Source organism: Typopeltis vanoorti, chromosome 5 (genome assembly GCF_054136105.1).
Source record: "Typopeltis vanoorti isolate ZY-2024b chromosome 5, IOZ_Tvanoo_1.0, whole genome shotgun sequence".
Classification (NCBI taxonomy): domain Eukaryota; kingdom Metazoa; phylum Arthropoda; class Arachnida; order Uropygi; family Thelyphonidae; genus Typopeltis; species Typopeltis vanoorti.
The window spans coordinates 168964000-168986027 of record NC_143553.1 but is presented as its reverse complement, the minus strand read 5'-3'; the positions used below and the strand labels follow the sequence as shown (position 1 = coordinate 168986027).

Below are 22028 nucleotides of genomic sequence, written 5' to 3'. Positions count from 1 at the left end.
GGTCCTAATGGTATCCTACCTATTGTGTTAAAAAATTGTGTCCCAGAACTACACCTGTCCTGTATCACCCCTTCATCTATCCTATTCAACTAGTATCTACCCTACAACATGTAAACAGGTTCAATCCAGCCCATCCCAAAGAAAGGTGATAAAAGTCAACCAACGAACTACCATCCAATTGCTTTCATTTCTGTTCTCTCAGAAATTATGGAGAAGGTCATCAACAACCAACTCTTGAACCACCTAGAGACATACCAATTAATCAGTGACCAGCAGTATGGATTATGCCATTTGCGATCTCCAGCTGAGTTTTTTTTTTTTTTTTTTTTTTCACCACTCACCTTTGGACTCAGGCCATGGAGAAATTTGGAATAACTCACGTGGTTGCCCTCAATATTTCAAAACCATTTGATCTGGTTTGACACAGAGGCCTACTCATCAAACTGTCATCCTATGGTCCGCCTTCCTCACTCTTCAACTGGATCTCCAACTTTCTCAGTGATTGCTCATTACATGTCATGGTCATGGTGGACAGTTTACTCTACTCAGATTTCCCCACCAATGCAGGAGTACCCCAGGTTTATGTTCTTTCACCCACTCTCTTCCTCTTGTATATTAATTACCTGTTCTAACAGACTTTCAATCCTATCCATAGCTTTGCTGACGGCTGACTTTTCATTCGACAAACCTTATACTGCTCAAGTATTAGAATCCTGAAGATCTACCACAAACAGGGACTCGAACTCAGATGCTCTAGTTATATCCCAGTGGGATAAGGAGAACCTTGTTAACGTCAATGTCACCAAAACTCCGTTCTGTCTGATCTCTCATAAGAAAGAGCTCTAATCCCTTACCCTTACCTTCAGTATCACTGAAGGTAAGGGGAAGGGATATCAAACACGATCAGATGGAGACTTTTGAAGAGAAAGCCTTAAACTCTGCCCCACAAAAACCCCAGTTTGGCTTCACTACGTGGATGATATGTTCGCTATTTGGACACATGACTCAGGTACACTCCACTCCTTCTTAACACGTTGACCGCCGTAATGTTAAAAAATTTTGTGATCCCCAGGCCAACTTCTTTTTGTTTTGCAATTTGCTGAAAGTAACATAAAATAATCATATTTTATGATTTTTTATCTATTTCATACAGTTAAATAGATTTGTTAAGTGTGAATCACGTGTGCACCACGTGGCCTGAGAAGAATTTTTTTACTGACTGGGCCGAGCAGTGCACACGTGATTCGCACTTCACACAAGGTCAAACTTGCATATCTATGATGCTTACGAACAGTTATATGCATTCAGTGTTTTGTCCGGTGGAATAAATTTGTTATAGTGATAAATATTGTTATAAATTGCCCTAATATGGGAGACTACGAAAAAGAGCTATGTCATTTAGAAGCCTTGATAAATGAAGTTCTATCTGATGACGAACCTTACGAATATTCGTTGGAAAGTTACGACAGAAGTGATCTTAGTTCTGTGTCTTCAGATTCTGATTCTCTCATTGCTAGAAAGAGAATAAAAGTATCTACAACTGGTAATACCGAAGTTTTCGCTCCTAGTACATCTCTGTTTACTGCTGCTCATTCTGTAGAACAAACAATTGATGATGATGTTATAAGAAATCTGCATTTGACTAATGATTCTTTCTCAGATGAAATACTTGGAAATGTGAATTCAACCAACCTACAATGGAATGAAATTCCTTTGTATAATCTAAAACATTTTCAGTTTGTGGATAATAATTTTGGAATAAAACAAAATGCTATTGAAGAAATACATGATAAACAGCCTGTAGACTTCTTTTTTATGTTTGTTGATGAAGGACTGCTGGACTTAATGGTGCAAGAAACTAACAGATACGCTCTTCAAAAACTCAGTAAGACAATTTTACCAAAAGCAAGGATAAGAAAGTGGAAAAACACAAATCCCAATGAAATGAAGATATTTTTGGGTCTGCAAATTTGGTTTGGTTCGGTTTAGTGCAGATGCCAAAATTAGAGTGTTATTGGTTGAATAACATCCTCTATTCTACAGAAATCAAACACGTTATGTCAAGGAATCAGTTCGATCTTCTTCTCAGTAATTGGCACTTCACAGACAACGAGGGTGGAAATACTTCTGAACGACTTTATAAAATTACACCTCTCATAAATCATATAAGAACAAATTTCCAGAAAATAATGACGCCTTCGAGTAATATTTGTGTTGATGAAACTTTAGTTCCTTTCCGAGGTCGTCTTGCCTTTCGTCAGTACATCAAGAATAAATGACACAAATTTGGCATAAAACTATTCAAATTGTGTATTGAAGATGGATATACATATGATTTCAAGATATACTGCGGTGCAGAAAAGACCAATACTACTAATAGTGTTCCAACTTCAATTGTTATGGGACTTTGTGAGCATCTACTTGACCATGGATGCACAATATTTGTAGATAATTATTATACCAGTATTGAATTAGTGCACAAACTTTTGAATAGGCAAACACACCTTGTAGGTACTTTGAGAAAAAATCGAAAAGGAATTCCACAGGATGTTACCCAGAAGAAATTGAAAAAGGGTGAAATAATTGGTAAAGAAAGTGATACAGGGGTGGTGGTAATAAAATGGTGCGATAAACGTGAAGTACTTATGTTATCAACAAAACACACAAACAAAATTAAATCCCTTACAGCAAGAAATGGCAATGAAGTGCAAAAGCCGGAAGCTATTATGGACTATAACAAAAGCAAACGTTTTATTGATCTATCCGATCAGGTAATAGCCTATGCTTCTTGTCTTCGGAGAAGTGTGAAATGGTACCAAAAACTCGCAGTTGAAATTCTTTTAGGTTCTGCTGTGGTGAATGCTTTTGTAGTATATAAGCGAGTTACTGATAAAAACATTAGCATCACAGAATTTAGAGAAAAAAATCGCAAAAGAGTTATTATTAGGAATTACACCAAAGGAAAATAATGTCACTTCGACTTCAGACAAGGAAAAACATATTTTAGAAGAGGTTGGTACCAGTAATAGGAGAAGATGTACATCTTGCTACAAAAAGTTAACCGAAGAACATAATAGAAAATATGCAACATCTAAGGTGACACAAACACGGTGGAAATGTGTTCAGTTCGGAAAATTTTACTGTGTTCGCTGTTTTACTATTGTGCATAACGGTAGTTTGTAATTATTTAGTAATAATTTCACCTAACTATTTTCTTATTTGTCTATTGTGTGTCATTTTTTTGTTTATTAGTTTTTCAATTTTTTAGAAGAAAAATTTATGATTTGAACACATTTCTAATGACATATATTATAAATAAATATTTCGCACCATTGTTATTGTTTTATTCAACATTAGAAATTGGCCTAAATCAGGTAAAAATAAAACCCCTATAATAGGCCACCTGTTGTACATGTAGTTGAAATTCTACTGCGCTAACTATATAAACCTGTTTACCAGGCCCCGCATTTCGATTACCCATAAGCATTTCATTTAGATATGAAACACGGGTGAACCACATGGCCTGAAAGAAAAATCTTTATGTGAATCAAATGTGATTCACGCAACGCATTGAAAAAATGTAGTGTGAATCATATTTGATTCATACGACGGTGAACGTGTTAACACACTTAAACAACCAACACCCCAGAATCCTGTTCCTCTTGGAAAAAGAGGAAAACAACTGCCTCCCTTTCCTAGACACTCTAATCACGTGCCAGCCTGATGGATCCTTGGTTTTCTCTGTTTATAGAAATCCCACCCATACAGGCTACATTCACCAGCAATTTCCCCCTCCACTCACAACAATATGGGGTTATTAAAACACTATATAACAGGGCAAAATTAATCTGTTCAGATGACAATGCCCTAACCATGGAACTAAACCACATCCTTAAAACTTTCTTAGCCAATGGCTACAACCCCCAAAAAATATTAAAACCAGTAAACCACAACCCCCTCCCCCCTTCGCAGTAAAGATTACATTGAATCTATCACCATTCCCTACATCTGGGGCACCTCTGAAAAAATAACCAAAATCCTTAAAAAATATAACTTGACTTCTTGTTACAAACCATATAAAAAATTGGCATCCCTTATCTGCTCTACCAAAGACCAACCACTTCCCCCTAGACCTACCTGGTGTATACCAGGTCCCTTGCAGCTGTAAACTGTCCTACTTTGGCCAAACAGGCAGGACAGCGGATATCAGAATTTCGGAACACAAAGACTACATCCGGTTTCACCAGTACAGCCATTCTGGTTTTGCAGACCATGCTCTGGATACCTGCTACAGAATACGTTGGAAGAAAGCCAAAGTAATACACCACAGTAGATTCATAGAATCTACCTCAGCTCTAAAAAACGTTCCAAACCTCAACAAATTTGGGTGCATGAGACTGCTCCAAATTTGGGAGACTTACATCATGAGAACAAGACAACCCAATATAGGCCGCTAGGGGGAACCATTAGGACTTTAGGAACAACAATAGTTTCTTATCTTCTGCCTCATTTACTTTTTGTAGTGCCTGCATGCACGTGCTATATCTGTATGTTCCCATGAAAATGGTAATGTGACATTGCCGAAATATAGAAAGTATTTATTAAAGTTTCTTTTAATTAATATTCCAGTATACGTTGTGATTTCCTTAAATAATTTAATAGTAATATCCCATATTGCAGTGCACATATCCTTACAGACATGAATATGTGCTTTGCATTATGGGAAGGGCTACTACCCAGAACCGTTTCGATCTTTGAGTTCTCATCAGTGAGAGCCAAACCCAGAAGTGATACCAAGGTTGAAGTAATGCAAAGACCTCAGTAAAGGTTTAAAATAGTCTGGGTAGTGGCCCTTCCCATAATGCATAACATTATACATGTCCGTAAGGATATATTCATTGCATTATGGAATACTAAGACAATTGATGTAAAGTCAGTTACCTCTATATACAAGTGGCCCAGTCGTGAAATGGCTTCACGTGCAAACTTGGTTTGCTTATACTTGGATAAAGGATGAAACGAAGAATATAATTTCTTGACATCTTTAACTTATAGTATAACCAAGTGTAAAAACTTTCACTATGAGAGTCCTGAGAAAGATAAGGTGACTGAACATATGGCATCAGTGGTATTATCATATTGAAAATGAGGATATTAGAAAATGAGGAAAATGAGAAAATAACTTGACATTGTTAGCATTCAAGAATGTGTTAGCAGAGCTAATCTTAGGTGGTATGACCACTTAAACAGAATGGGAGAGGAAAGATTAGCTAAACAGGTGTTCTTTGCCAGGATAACAGGAAAAGGGCCCAGAGGAAGACAAAGATGTCAGTGGATTGATACAGTAAAAAGTGCCCCAGAAGACAGAAATATCATACTGGCCTGGTTGGCTGAGTGGTTAGCGTATCTGCTGTCCAGCCAAAAGGCTGCGGGTTAGAATCCCATCTTGGGCATGGATGTTTGTGATTATCTGCGAAATACTAGTGGTGGTTGGCAGTAGATGCCGTTGGTGTAGGATCTTGAATGGAGAACTTTTAAAAGAAACTATTCATTCAAGATCTAACAAGTCTAAAAGTCTACAAGGAGAAAACTTGTACTTGGGCAAGAAAGAAAATATATATATTAACTGTAAGAAAGGCTGTAAATACTTTAATGTAGAGTTATAAAAATAATCTTGTCTATCCAAAATCATGTAAAGAGTTTAGTGTGTAAAATGTAGTTAAAAGAGAATATTCTATGTAATGTGAGTGGCTTGATAAGATGTAAACAAGAGTCCAAAGGTCGCATGCGAACCGTCTAATTGAACGTGTGGCTTGAGGCAAAGGCATTTACACGGAAAGCGGTGCTAGTTTGTTTTCCTGTGAAGATGTTACACAAGGCGACCCGGTGTACTGGATGCTCTCGCAGGCAAAAGGAGATGAGTGCCGTGCAGAAGAGCGTAGCAGAGAGAGGGCGCCAACAGTGCACAATAAAAGGGGTTTGCTCCCCTTTCTCAAGGCTTTTTTCACTGTGTTCCTGGTTCCTGATTTCTTGGACATTGGGTGTCTCTCTCTCTCTCTCTTTCGCCTCCTGATGGATTCCGGATCACCCTTGGATTTTATGTGTCAGTACCTGTAGTTCCAGAGTCCTGGCTAGCTATCTCTTCAGAGCGGAATAGCTGACCGCAACAAAAGAACCGGCAATTCTGATGAAGGAAGGTGGCAACATTACGAGATCAGAGCGGGCATATCGCCAGCCATTCGGAAAGACCAGATCATGCGACCGCCATAAGTGACTATGTGGACGAAAGTAAAAGGAAGGATCGAGCTGTATTAGACAAAGCTGTGAACAGAATAGACGGACCTGGTAATCTTGCCAAGAGATGGTAACGTACAGAATTTTGTTATATGTTCCCCAGTTAGAGTAAAGAAAGGAAAACTGTTATGTAATTGTTGAGTGTGGACATTTTAATAGAGAACTTTTAGGTGATTACGATAATTGGTCATGGCCTATCTCAACTGGTTAAGTTGTCTGAAAAGGGTTATAAATGAATTGTGACAGTGTTTAATGTGAGAGATTAACATAACCTAGAAGGAGATGGAATGGATGAATTTTTGACTTGAATATTGTGTATATTAATGATTAATCTCATAGAAGGAGTTATTACTCATATTCAAATGTGTTTAGTTGGTTTATCTAATTTAACGTAGAATGATAATGAATTAACTGAGTGTATAATATATCTGATTGTGTGTGAATTAAGACCTCAATAAACATGCTTTGTATTTTATACCTGGAACTGGCCTGAGATATGAATTCAAATTACCACTCATAAATCTGAACTTAAGTGGGGGGGGGGGTGAAAGTACAGTAAGGTGTTTTAGAAGCCATGACTGCAATCTAATTTAAAAATAGCCGAAGTAGAGTAGATTGATGATGAGAATAAGTGCTAGATTTTCACCTCTGTACAGTATTTTGGGAGGGTCTCCCTCTATCCTAAGATATTGGCTGGCACAGCGTATCAAATAAATTTGTCAATATCTGATCAGGAGACAGTCTCAGATCGTAATCTTAAAGGATTCGTTCCTAACTATGGAAAAATCTTTATCAGTAGAAGGATACACGTGACTAATCTAGGAAACAGCCAAAAATATAGATTGCCTTTCTACACAGAGTATGATAGGTAAGAATTGATTTACATCTTAAGGTTAGTTGAGACTTAGAAAAGTTTTATTCTTAGTGTAGGAAGGCAAATATAAGAAAGAAAATATTAACATAACAATGGTAGTTGTGATATTTGGTGAATTGGGTTGTGGAGACAGATAGCTGTAAAGTAGTATCCACCCTCAATGAGTCTTTGGAGGTGTCACGTAATAATAATAATAATACCTGATAATATTGAAATGTTGACAGGTAACAGGCTACTCTGGAGGAAGATTGTTGATAGGAAGATAGTAATGATGTAACTGTTCATGTAGTACTGTCATGAGATCCTGTACACCTCTCAGGGTATATATATATATATATATATATATCAAGAATTTGATGATGATAAGAATACATAGAAAAAATGAAAAGACTTCTAGAAGTGTTTTCATTTTTGTGAAGATGGCATGTCATGTACACCCATCAAGAAAAATCAGTAATCTGGATTTTTTTAAATTTATATAAAATATTGAAAATTCATATTTTACTAACAGTGGAAAAGCAGATTGAGATAATAGTAGCAGATAGAAGTAAGAGAAAAACTGGATTTTTCAGCCATTTGAAGGGGGGGGGGGTTATAGACTGCATTAAGTGAGAAATTATTAAATAAATGTATATATTATTATTACGGGTATTTCCATGGAGTCAGTAGACTCATATTAAACGTGGGAGACCCAAACTAGCAAAACAATATCTATGATATCTCTTCTTGAATTCATTTACAGATGAAAAACTCACAACTGATTCTGGCAATGAATTCCACTCGTTCACCACCCTCCAGGTGAAAAACTTCATTCTCACACCCTTGTTAACCACACTTATCTTTAATTTCCAGGGATGACCTCTTGTTCTTCCATCGCTATCACATAGCTGAAACATTTCCCCTGGATCAATCTTATAAAAACCTTTTAGTAATTTAAGTGTCTCTTGACCAAATTTCTTATGGTCAGATTTCAAGGTGACTAACATGCCAACGGCATCCAATTTTCTAATGAAGAGTCGAAGAAAGATATCAACCAATGCTACTGCGTCCAGACTGGGGGCTGCTGTCCGGGCTCCTGATGATAAATATGCTACAAGGATTCATATTAACATTTTGCAACTCAAGATCAACGGTACTCAGAGAAAAATGGATGAACTTAAATACATGCTTTACAAAAACAATATCCATATAGCTTGTCTACAAGTAACAAAACTGAACAAAAATCTGAACTTCAGCATCAAAGGATACACAGTTCTTAGGAAGGATAGAGAGGAAAGAGCAGGTGGCGGGCTTGCTATCCTTTTGAAGACCCCAGAAATATAATTCAAAGAAATCGCCCTAAATCAATATTTAAATAATAACAGTTCGACGGAAGCTCAAACTGTTGAAATATACCTACCAAACCATTCTATTTCAATCACAAATGTCTACTATCCTGATAATACAAATATTGATACAGACATCATTGAAAAGCTAAGTGAATCTCCAACTGACACAACCATTATACTTGGTGACCTAAATGCAAAAAGCCCAACGTGGGGCTCCCCCAATTTAGACCATAAAGGTCAACAATTAGAAGACCTCTTTACAGATTTGGAACTCACAACAATTAACAATGGGCAGAACACCTATCTCCCTAAAACTACGGGAACTGAATCTGCTATTGACATCACAGCTATTAATTATAGTATTGCATCAAGTGCACAATGGAAAATTTTGGGAAATGCCATCAGTGACCACAGACCCATAATAACAACACTAAACTTCAAGATTGATCAAGAACAGCAAGTCAAAAGGACATGGAACTTCAGAAAAGCCGACTGGACAAAGTTTACTCAAACCTTGGAGAGCCTCTGTCAAGATGAACCTGTCTCTGGAAACCTCGACAGAAAATTACAAATCCTTACTTCACACATCAGTAAAGCTGCCAAAACAACAATACCAAGAGGCAAGCAGAAAAATACCTGGATACCATACTGGAGAGATCACAATATTGATTCAATGATTACAGAAAGAGACAATATCAACAAACATTTCAGAATTAATAAAACTGATGAATACAGAAAGAAATTAATGGACATAACACACAAAATGGAGCAGGAAATTTGGAAGTGCAAACAAGAGAAATGGACAGAGCTTTTCAGTAAGCTGGATCCAAGTTACTGCAAAAGACAACCAACACTGGAACATTATTAGAATCCTAGACAACAATATCAAAACAAGAGAACCAACAGAAAACAAACTTCATCATAAATGCTGGGAAACAAGCTATTACAGATCAAGAAATTGCAAACACACGGGCAAAAACCTATTCAAACAACTTCAGTATAACAGAGAGGACAAGACCCTCAATAAACTCACAAGTAAAATACTAAAACAAGCAAGAACATACCAAACTAATGACATCTTCTCCAAAGAATTTACACTAAGTGAACTAAAATTCATCAATCGAGAAAACTGCACCTAATAAATCTCCTGGTAATGATCTTATCTTTGGTCATATGGTCAAATACTTTGGCAAAAATGCCAAAGAACAACTTCTGGACATTCTCAATACCTCTTGGCAAACAGACAAACTTACAAAAGAATGGAAAAAATCAGTTATCGTACCCATCCTAAAACCTGACAAAAATGCTGCAGAATGTCAAAGCTGTAGACCTATCGCATTAACTAAGTATACTTTGTAAAATTACTGAAAGAATCATACACTCCAGGCTTGTGCACTGGCTGACAAAAAAATAAGAAAATCAACTACTACCAAACTGCCTATAGAACCCGTCATTTGACAACAGATCAATTATTCCACTTCTGCCAAACAATAATAGACTCATTTCAGGAAAAACCAACAAAAAAGACAACTGCCATATTCCTTGATATGACTGCTGCTTTCGATCGTGTTTGGATCAAAAAATTAATACAAACAGTACATGATATTGGAATTAGAGGAAACTCTTTAATCTGGATTGCTGATTTCATTAGAGGAAGAAAGATCAAAGTCAGAATCAATGCAGCAATATCAAGAGAGTGGAGAACCTGGGCTGGTTCCCCAGGGCTCAGTACTCAGTCCCTTACTATTCCTTCTATATGTCAATAACATTCATCCCTACCTTACAGAAGACACAAAAGTAACTTGCTATGCAGATGATATAGCCATCTGGCACACTAGTGCTAAAATCAAAGAATCAGAGGATATTCTAAACAAATCCATGAGAGGATTGGAAAAATGGTCAGATGAACTTAAACTCAAAATCAACACAGACAAGACAAAACTAAGCACCTTTAGTACAGACAGGAAAAATAGACATTCCTACAATCCCAATGTCATGATCAACAATAAGCTAATTGAAAAAGTCACAAATCCAAAATTGGAATCAAAAATGCCGACTTCACAGATCACCAACTTTACAATATGATGACACTATCAGGAATGAAATAGGTCTTGATCAGCTAAATGCCCACATAAACAAAGAACCTCTAGTTAGCCGGTCTTGGGTGTGGACAGCAGGATTTTTTCCACCAGTTTATCTGGTGTTTTTCATCCTGCAAGCAGGCAAACCGGTCCAAGGACACACACGGATTACGGTCAGGAATACTGACCCAGCCATAGGTCTGATTCGTTAGCCTACGCCGGTTCTGGAGCCGGATAAAATTTGGGGGAACTAGATGGTACCATGAACTCCCGTAAAAAGGGGGAACACTGTATCATCACACGGAATTTGTTTATTTAATGCATTATAAAGGGGAATAATAACCTCTTTATCACTGGATGTTAGTGTGTTCCTCAATAACCACGTAATCCTATGTGTAATCTGGGACACCTTAGCAATGTGTCCCCTGAACTTCATCTCCCTATCCACCAACACCCCTAAGTCCCTTGCCAAATCAATCTCTTGGAGTACCATTCCATCAATGTAGTACACAGCCGGTAATCTTTTAATCCCAAAATGTATAACCTTACACTTTTCCACGTTGAACTGACATCCATTACCCTTTGCCCATTTTGCCAGCTTAGTTAAATCATCCTGCAAACTCTCAACATCAGCTTGATTTTTTATTGCGCTACCCAACTGTGCATCATCAGCAAACAACTGAATATCTCCCCTCAAGCCATTTCCTATATCATGTATGTACAAAATAAACAACAATGTCCCAAGCACAGAGCCCTGAGGCACACCACTGGTCACCTGCCTCATCCTAGACTCTGCTCCTCCATACACCTCCTTCTGGTATCTCTCCTTGAGCCATTCTCTTATCCATATCACCAGTTTAGTATCCATTCCCATCTGCTCCAATTTGCCTAACAGTGTTCCATGGGGTATCCTGTCAAAAGCCTTAGCAAAATCCAGAAGTACCACTGTGTAGCCATTTCCTTTGTCCAACTCAAAATAGATTGCTAAGGCAGGATCTACCTTTAACAAAACCATGTTGACCCCTATAGGGAATCATATCCTGAATGTTCTGAAGTAGTGAAGCTAGCAAATGCATTATAGGAAATTTCTTCAGTCTTTGGCTATAAGCAACTTAAATCTCCAAATTAATAGTTGTTTCTCCTAAAGTGTAAAATAAAATAAAAAAAAATCAGCTAACGCCTTTTATTCCCTTATAGGGAGTAGGCGAGGCCTTTTAACCCTATCTAGCTTTTGGAGACTGAGTGGGCAGTTCAATCTCCACCGGTAGCCAATCAGAGATATCTGGCCCATGTCTATCACTAATTATAGCAGCCACCGATGAAGAGGCTGGCAAACAAGTGCTGCCATCTCTTAGTACCTAACCCTAACAAGATATGCTACTGTCTGACATGATGTGTGTACTACGGTCTATTTTCTTAAGTTTACGAGATGAAAAACCCGAGTTTCCAGGAGGAAAAACCCGTTTGCCCGTGCCAGAGTTCGACTAACTCGGGAATCGGTCGAAGAAAGGCTTAGAAAAAGTTCCTCCAGTCGGAGACTAGACTTGAACTTAAGTCTGACTTCAAGCGACCAAGCGCAGAGGATGCAAACGCCACTTCCACTGAGCTACACAGGCCTTAAAGTGTAAAATATAACATTCAAATCATAAATTTTCATCACCTGGTTTTGGTTTGAGACCAAAAAAAAATGGCTTAGGAAAAAGTACCATGGTTAATTTTCTAGAGCAGGGTTCCCAGCTTAACTGAATCATTAGTCCACCATCATAGTAATGTACTATTAAACTTACAACTTTGCATTAGCAGGACTGTTTTTATCATCATCAAATTCCTGCCATGTACCCTCAAGGAGTGTACAGGATATGACAGTACTACATGATAAAATTACATCATTACTAACTTCCTATCTACAATTTTCCTCCAAATCAGTCTGTTACTTGTCAAGACTCCAACATTATCAGATCTTATATTTCTATCGTCTAAGGCACTTTGTACCGTATCAATCCACCTATATCTTGGTCTTCCTCTGGGTCGTTTTCTTGCCAACCTGGCAGAGAACACTTGTTTTGCTAATCTTTCCTCTCCCATTCTATTTAAGTGACCATACCACCGGAGATTAGCTCTGCTAACACATTCCTGGATGCTGACAATGTCAAGTTCTTTCCTAATATCCTCATTTTTAATATGATATTGCCATTGATGCCATCTGCTCACGCCTCTAATCTTTCTCAGAACTCTCATATCTGCGGTCTCTAGTCTTTGGTCAAGTGTTTTACTTCTGACCCAGCTCTCAGATCCATAAGTTAAAACTGGTTTGAACACTGTCTTGTATACAGCTAATTTAGTTTTCCGACTAATTTCTTTTTTATTCCATATGAATTTATTCAATTGACTTCCCACCATACCAGCTTTGCTGATTCTGTTGTCTATTTCTATATTTAATTTACCATCTTCAGTAAAAATCATGCCTAAGTAGCTGAAATGTTTTACTTGTTCCACAGGTTCTCCATTCACAACACAGTTGAAATTTTCAATGATTCTTCCTATTTTCATTGTCTTTGTCTTGTTATTGCTGACCTTCATACCATATCTATTACAACAGCTATTCACTTTAGTCAGAGAATCTTGCAGACTTGTATCAGATTTATTTAGAAGTATCACATCATCCGCATAAAACAAAGAGCTGACATTAACATCTCCAATTTTGATATCATGTTTAATAACATTTTCCTTAATAATGTGATCCATATAGATAATGAATAACAGAGGGGATAATGTACATCCTTGTCTCACACCAGATTTAACATTAAACCATCTTCCTGTACTTCCTTCAATTCTAACTGCTGACTTACAACTCAAATAAAGACTAAGTATTGCTTGATATAATGCCCCATTGACACCATATAACTGCAGCGTATTGAATAGCTTCTCTCTTTGCACCTTGTCATATGCCTTTTCCAAATCGACAAAACTTAAATACAGATCTTTGTTATATTCCCATGCTTTCTCGACTATTTGTCGTAAAGTGAAGATCTGATCCTGACAGCCTGTATTTGGCCTGAATCCAGCTTGTTCTTCACCAAGCTTTTCTTCCACAATTCTTCTCAACCGTTTCTCAAGTATACTTGCATAGATCTTGCCAGAAACACTCAGTAGGGAAATACCTCTGTAATTCTCACATTCAGTTTTATTTCCCTTTTTATATATGGGTACTATGAGAGCTCTACTCCAATCATCAGGAATTCATCCCTCTGTCCAGGCTTTCTGAACTATGCAGTGCAGCCACTGTAAGACTCTTATACCACCATGCTTCAGCATTTCTGGTCGAATATCATCTACTCCTGCTGCCTTTCCACATTTCAAGCCTTTGATGGCTTTTTCTACTTCAAGTATGGATATGTATTCCTGACTGCATGCCTTGTCAGTGTTTTTTATCACTGTGCTGTCATCACTGCTTGTTTCATTTAGCAGTTTTTCAAAGGCCAGTTTTTCAAAGGCAGTTTTTCAAAAATAAATATTTTTAGAAAATATTTATTTTCTATATTCTTGCCAAAGTCCTCCCATGACTTTTGTTTAGCTAGTTTTACACACTGTTTAGCTTTCTTACATTTGTCTCTGTATTCTGTAAGAGTAAAAGCTGACTTATTTGCCAGGAACTTTTGATAAGCTTTCTTCTTTTCCTTCATTGCCTCTTTAACTTCCTGTGTCCACCAGGGAGTTCTGATTTTTTTATCCTTGTACACAACCTCACCACATGCCTCTCTGGCAGAATCAATCAATGTTTTCTTCAGAGTTTGCCACTGAATCTCCAAGGTTTGATTCCTGTTCTCAAACTCTTTCATTTTTTCTTCAATAATCTTTGTGTATTTTAGTCTACAGTTCACATCTGAGAGCTGCTCAACTTTTATTCGCTTTAAAACTTTCTTACATGTTATTCTTTTCAATATGAAATTCAATTTTATCCTGCTCAAGACTAAATAGTGATCACTTCCAATTTCAAATCCTCTGTACACTCTGGTGTCCTGCACCAGGGAGAAAACATCACTATCAACAATAACATAGTCAATGAGACTTTTCTTATTCCTAGCCTCTTCTCTCCATGTGAATTTGTGCACATTTTTATGTTAGAACATGGTGTTAGTAATAACCAGTCCATGTCCTGAGCAGAAATCCAACAGATATTTGCCATTATTATTAGTTTTGCTCTTTTCTCCAAATTTTCCCAAAATATTTTTGTATGTCTCACAATCATTTCCTACTCTGCTATTTAGATCACCAACAAGGACCAACTTTTCCTTTTTCATTGTGTCAGTTGCTTTTTCTAAAGCATCAAAAAATTCCTCCACTTCTACCTTAGTAGAACCTTCTGTGGGACCATAGGCACAAATAAGTCTCATTGTCCAGTTCCCCATTCTCATATTTGCCCACATTACTCTACTTGAGACTGACTGCCATTCAAGAAGATTAGCTTCGTATTTTGTGTTGAATACTATGGCTATTCCTTCTTTTCCGTGATTGTCATTGCCTGAATATAACATTTTGTATTTATTGCTCAGAAAGATCTCACCAGTTTTGGTCTTTTTTGTTTCAGTCACCCCTATTATGTCGATCTGGTACTTATCTAATTCCTCAGGTAGCTCCATTTCTTTGCCATTCAGGCTTCTTACATTGATAGTACCGATCTTTAACTCTGGTGATGTTGAGTTGGGGTTTGTTTTCAGATTTGTTCCAGCAGGTGACTTTTCGCTGTTCGCCCTGGTTCCCTGGCGAAAACAACGGGGGCCTTGTTTAACCGGGCGATGCCCCAGCCGGCATGAAATTTTGTCATGTTGTACCATCATTTTCTATTTTGGTTTAACCAATAAGAATACAATTTGGTCGGCTAAATACCAAATTGCCAGCCCATCCTCGTTCGTTCAGTATCAAAGTAGATACCCAACAGGGGTGCACCACGAGAAGGTGAGGATTGGACATTAGGTCAGAAGCCCTGGTCGGTTCTCTGCATTCCTTTAAAGGCTATGTGGAGGTCTCCTCTCAGTTATACAGCTTTGACCCTTAAGCACCCCTGGACTATTTTTAAAGTATGTTTAATACCTTTTTTATGTTAATAAAATATATTATTGTTCTGATTCGTGAAAATATAAAGAAAATTGCCTCTAAAGAAATTACTTATTGAGATGATGTAATTTAACAATACATGCAATAGTTTGTAGTTCGCAAATGTTCTGATTATAAAATGAAATGTTAACTATGATAAATGAATGCCTGACAAAACATTATCAGAGTAAACATTTTTCATTTAACCTGACGTTAGTAAAGTGGGGTGTCACAGATCCCAAAGATATAGAAAGTAATAACTGTGACACTCCACCTTACTAATGCCGGGTTAAGTAGTAATTCTGTCTTTTTTAAAATTAGTTAATGACTGTTAATTTTCAATGCAGATATATAACCAACCGCAGGTGAGCAGTTTCCAGCAGTTTGTACCTCTTCCTTCTGCACAGTGTGGTGGACAGATTAGTCAGAGGCCTGACCAGAATAGTAAGTACTTAGCAGTAATAGTTTGATGTCATATGGAGCATTTTTTTTTCTAAATTATATGTGTGTATGTAATATGTAACCATTAATCACAATCCAGTGATGTGTCAAGGGCTGTATTGCAATAGTTGCCATTATTTTCTTTTAAGACAGTTATGTACTGCATTGGATACTAGATGATTTCTAGCACCAGAATTACGATGACCAAACAGAGAGAGACCCTTCTTAGTAAGATAATTTGCTCAGGTGCTGGTAATTAGGGAAAGGAGGAAGCAACTATTAGTGTTCAACACTAAACATGAAAGTAAACTTCTTGAATGACACAATTTCAAGTAGTGATATGAGCAAATTTCAAAATGTGGAATTGGACATTGAGACTTACTTTACCTGTGGTTCTACAGAAGGTTGAAGTTAAGAATACAGGAAATTTTCATTTCAGTAGAGAGAAAAACTGATTTTTTTAATTGAAGATCAGAATAGGAAATCAATCGCAAACCTAGAGATATGTTGTGGGAAATTTTGAAGAAAAAATAGGACAAGTGGAGTATGTTAGATTTCTGCTCAGGTTCCATGTTCCAACATAAAAACAGGCATAAATTCATATGGAGAGAACATATTAGAAGCAAAAAAAAAGTCTTGCTCGCTGTTAGCCTAGTGGCTATGCACTTTGCAACCATATGCCTGGGAAAGGAGTGTCCTGGGTTCGATTCCCTTCGCCGACATTAGGAGCTTAAGGATCTTTCTCAGACATAGCTAAGTTAGCCTATCTTGGGTATGGACAGCAGGGTTTTTCTTCCCTCAAGCAGGCAAACCGGCCCCATGAACACATGCAGCTACAGCCATAGAATATACCAGGAGGCATAGGGATAGTCACCTTATCCTCGGGATGGTTATGACTTAGAAAGGTTTAAGATAACTCTGTAACAGTAAGCCTAATATGTAGAAAGGAGAAGAAGAAAAAAGTCTTGCAGATTACATTATTGCTTACATGTATATATTAAGATTGGTCCAAGGATCTTCTTGCTCATCTATACAGGGCTGCATTTACCATAAGGTGCATTAGGCGCAAGCTAGGGCCTCACTCTCACATTTTAAAACCTTACATGTGAATAAACATTTGAAAATTCGCAAAAATAAAAATCTTCTATATTGTCAGTAAAGTGAAAGAACATAAAGTTGTTTTGTTCCGTTGCACTGATTTGAAGAATATAAGTCAGCAAATTTACTATTACTAAATAGATTCATTTCAAAGGCTGATCTCTGGTCATTTCAGGGTTGATTATTTTCGCACATAGGAAATTTGTTTCTATTTTTGGGAAGAGAGACAATAAATAAATTGTGCAGCAAAAAAAGGGTCAAATATCGTAGGACAGTAAAGGAAATTCAAAGTAACACAGTACACGTAAAGACAAGTGACACAAAGGTCGCTCCACCACAGTTAATTCATTAACGGCTCTAAAATTGGCATTCAGGGATTAACAGTGGAGGGGATAATTGCATGATAAAAGGCAGAATGCAGATGAAGTTCTGATCATGAAAAATGCTGCAGTAGTCTGGCTATCATCCACCTTGGCCAGTAGGGAGGTTAAGTGCCGTTTGTACGCACATGTAACAACTGATAGTTTAGTTACCGTTATTTGGCTAATATTTGTGAAGCAGTATACAAGTGTATATACCCAATTATATGGTTAAAGTAGTTGCCACAGTCGGTAAGAATATATTTTTTAATGAATTTATTATTCTTATTTTACTGTTACTCATTTATTTTAACTAAACCAAGATACTACTGTTTCTATTTTTGTATTTTTTTTTAGCTTTTACTGTAATTATTTATTTTATTTATTTATATGTTTGTTTTGGATTTAATAAATATTTATTTTGCTTTTGATAGTATATAATACTATCAGATCTGCTAATGATGCCAAGAAAGTTTGAATCCGAAGCTAGTAAAAGAAAACGACTCAGAGAAAAGGAAAAACATCTAAATAGTAAAAAGGGGCAATTTTGTCTTTCTTACGTTCTGAAAATGAAGGAGGTGAAGAACTTCATAAAACTGAAGTTGTACCTCAAACTTCTCGCAATTAAAGCGAAACATTGGTATCAGTATCAGAAGGAGATAAAAGTGAAAAATGGAGAACATCAGAATAATGTGGAAAACATAAAAGGAGAAAAGAAGTAAATGAAATAAATCGAGGGTTTTGAAGAAAATTTTGAATTGGAGTCTGTACTTACCAGCAAGCAAGCTATCTCTTATCCTACTGATATAGATGTGGCCAATTAGTATTAATGAACAATTTATCGAGCATATTTTAATAAATATGCCTCAGAATGTGGGTAAAATCAAAAATTTAAAAAAAAAATACACAGAGTACAATAGAATATATGTCAGAAATGTAAATGAATCACATTTTTACTGTAAAAAGACAAATGGAACAAAGGAGAAATGAGAGTGGCTAATTTTTTCATAACCCAGCAAAGCAATTTACTGCTCTGTAAATTGTTTTCTAAGTCAAATAATAGCTTAATAAAGGGTTTTAATGACTGGAGAAATATAATACAAACCTTATGTGATCACGACATTCTACTGAACATATACAAGCAATGTGCATATGTCACAAAAGAAAATCAAGTTCTGTAAATAGTTGAATTGATGAAACAAATACAATCTGAAGAAAATTATTATTATTACACCCTCCATGGAGTCAACAGACTCAGCGTGGGAAGTTCATTCAACTAACAACATATTTATCATATAGAATTTTAAAATCCTTAACACTCCTTGCATTAACAACACATTCTGGTAATGCGTTCCATTCACTGACAGTTCACCATGTAAAAAATCTTCTCTTCACAACACTTTTACGTAACTTTCAGGAATGACTTGGTTCTTCCCCTCTCACCTTCTACACTTTTTTATAATTCTCCTCTGGATTAATCTCATAAAATCCTCTCACTAACTTAAATGTCTCTATGATATCACCTCTCTTCCTCCTGTCTACCAAACTCTGCAATCCACATTTCTTCAACCTCTCTCTCCAAATCCAGCATTCCAAAGTCTTGACGTTCTCTTAGTCACTCACCTTTGGACCCTCTCCAATGTCTCCACATCACAATGAAAACCAGGTGACCAGATCTGAGTACAATAGTCCAGGTGTGGTCTGACCAGTGCCTTATACAGTGACACAATCATATCCTTACATGTTAGAGTACTTCGTATCATAGCACTATGATGTGCAGCCTTTGCAACACTGGCAATATGCCCTCTAAACTTCAGTCTACTGTCATCACTCCCAAACTCTAATCTCATTCACTTCCTGCAGTACGGCACCATTGATATAGTACACAGCCTTATATTTCTGCACTTCAAAATGCAACACCTTGCACTTATTGACATTAAAACTACAACCCCTCTTTTGTCCAAGTAAAAAGTCTATTCAAATCTTCTGAAGAAATTAACATCAGCAGTGCTACTTATAATTCTTCCCAACTTTACATCATCAGCAAATAACTGAAGATCCACATGATATATCGTTTACAGACATGACATATGTTTGTAAACGTCAGTCCATATGATATATCATTTACAAACATATTAAACAGCAGGGGTCCAAGAACAGAAGCCTGGGACATGCAACTGGTTATCTTCCTTTTTTGAGACACTGCTCCATCATACACAACCTGCTGGTATCATTTAGAGAGCCAGTCTCTGATCCATCTAACCAGTATACTATCTTTATTGTACAATGAAACTGTGGAAAATTCATGACTAAACAAACAAACGTAATTAGCACAGTAATAAGTTTTAATAAGTAAATATTTCATCCTAAGTATCAAAGGACATTGTCAGTACAGTTAATTCAAACAATACTAGGAATAACATACAGTTAGGGCGCATGATTACAATGGAATCCCAATATGCGTGCAGTAGCATGTTATAGAATTAAATTAAAATATATCTGGAGGGAAAAAAAATAGATTACATTAAAATAAGATAATGTATATTAAAAAAATTATTATTTTACACAATTTTGTATGACAATTTCCATTACTTAAGAAATAGCAAAAAAAAGTCATTATGGTTTAGATTTGGGTTGTGAAGTAGGGCTTCAGCATTTTCTTTATATAAACGTTCATGTTTATATAAAGATCTGTGAAGAAGTTTGGTCTTTTTCCAATGGACTGTATTGTTTGGGTTTTCAACTCAGTATTATGCGAGGCCAGGTTTCTACGGTATGATGAGACGGATATGGTCTTCATGTTCCGAAATGCGTTTATGAACAGATCTATCTCTCCTGTCCATAGTAAGACAATTTACCAGGACCATGGAACCTCATACACTCCAGGTAGCATCAGAGGTGAGAGTTTGTCTTTAAGAGAAGGTAACAAGTTATAGATATTGTTTCCTGTTGATTCTGGTTGATTGGTTTGTAGGTAGTAACAAGTTTGTATTTCTTCATAATTTTTGAAAGACGTTCAGAGATGCCTTTGACATAAGGTATGGGAATCCTACGGGCTTGTTCTTGTGAAGGTTGATGTGTGGGAAAGCGACTGATGATTTTTTGAGTTGTTTTATTATTGTCCATTTAGTATGGCTGTATTTTTGATTATTTCCCATTTTTTGTTTAGAGAATTCTTCAGAGAAGCAGAATCTATGTGCTCCATGTACTAATGATTTAATGACGCCAAATTTTTGAGATGTGATGAGCAGAACAATTGAGAATGTAGTGACCTGAAAATGTTGGCTGTAAATCCAGAAAGGAGATACTCCATGCAGATTCTTTTTCTAGCATGAATTTGATGAGAGGATGAAGGTTTATTTTATCTAGAAACAGGTGTAATTCTTGTTTGGAAATTGTTTGGAAAAATTCCCCATAAGGAAACGGTAGACTTGTTAACTCAAAAATTTCCATCTGATATTGTTGAATTATTCAAATTTGTTATTACGTCCGGTTACTTCACTTGGAAAGAGAAAATTTACAAGCAAGAGGAAGGAACAGCAATGGGGTCTCTCTTATCACCAAACTTAGCAAACCTGTTTCTAGAATACCTTGAAGAAAAAATTTTCACATTTAAACCCAAACTAAAAATTTGGCTACGATATGTTGATGATGTCTTTGCCGTCTGGGGTCATTCCAAACAAGAACTACACCTGTTTCTAGATAAAATAAACCTTCTTCATCCTCTCATCAAATTCATGCTAGAAAAAGAATCTGCATGGGGTATCTCCTTTCTGGATTTGCACATCCACAGAAAAGAAGATGGGTCCATCTCCACTTCTGTCTATCGCAAGCTGACATTTTCAGGTCGCTACATTCACAATTCTTCTGCTCATCGTCCATCTCAAAAATTTGGCATCATTAAATCATTAATTTGGCATCATTAATCATTAAACCAGAACACAAAGAATTTGGAAATAATCAAAAATACAGCCATACTAAATGGATACAATCTTAAAACAACTCAAAAAAATCATTAGTCACTTCCCCACATATCAACCTTGACAAGAAAAAGCCCGTAGGATTCCCATACCTTATGTCAAAGGGGTCTCTGAACGACTTTCAAAAATTACGAAGAAATACAAACTTGCTACTACCTACAAACCAATCAACCAGATCTATAAAACTTGTTAACTTCTCCTAAAGACAAACTGTCACTACTGATGCTACCTGGCATATATGAGATTCCATGCCCCTATAAATTGTCTTACTATGGACACAGGTAGATCTGTTCATGAATGCATTTCAGAACATCAAGACTATAACTGTCTTATCAAACCGCAGAAATCTGGCCTCACACAACACAGAGTTGAAAACCCAAACCATAGGATCCATTGAAAAAACACCAAACTTCTTCATAGATCTTTATATAAACATGAACGATTATATAAAGAAAGTGCTGAAGCCCTACTTCACAGAC

The 22028-nt window shown here is 36.7% G+C and overlaps 1 protein-coding gene across 1 annotated transcript in view; it reads left to right on the top strand.

Moving 5' to 3' along the window:
• LOC150107048 (signal transducing adapter molecule 2-like) overlaps positions 1 to 22028 on the top strand; it is a 387379-nt gene that overhangs the window by 299967 nt on the left and 65384 nt on the right. The window contains exon 12 of the mRNA XM_090392915.1: positions 16019 to 16115. Coding sequence (XP_090249041.1) covers positions 16019 to 16115 — 97 coding nt within the window. The remainder of the gene's footprint in view (positions 1 to 16018; positions 16116 to 22028) is intronic.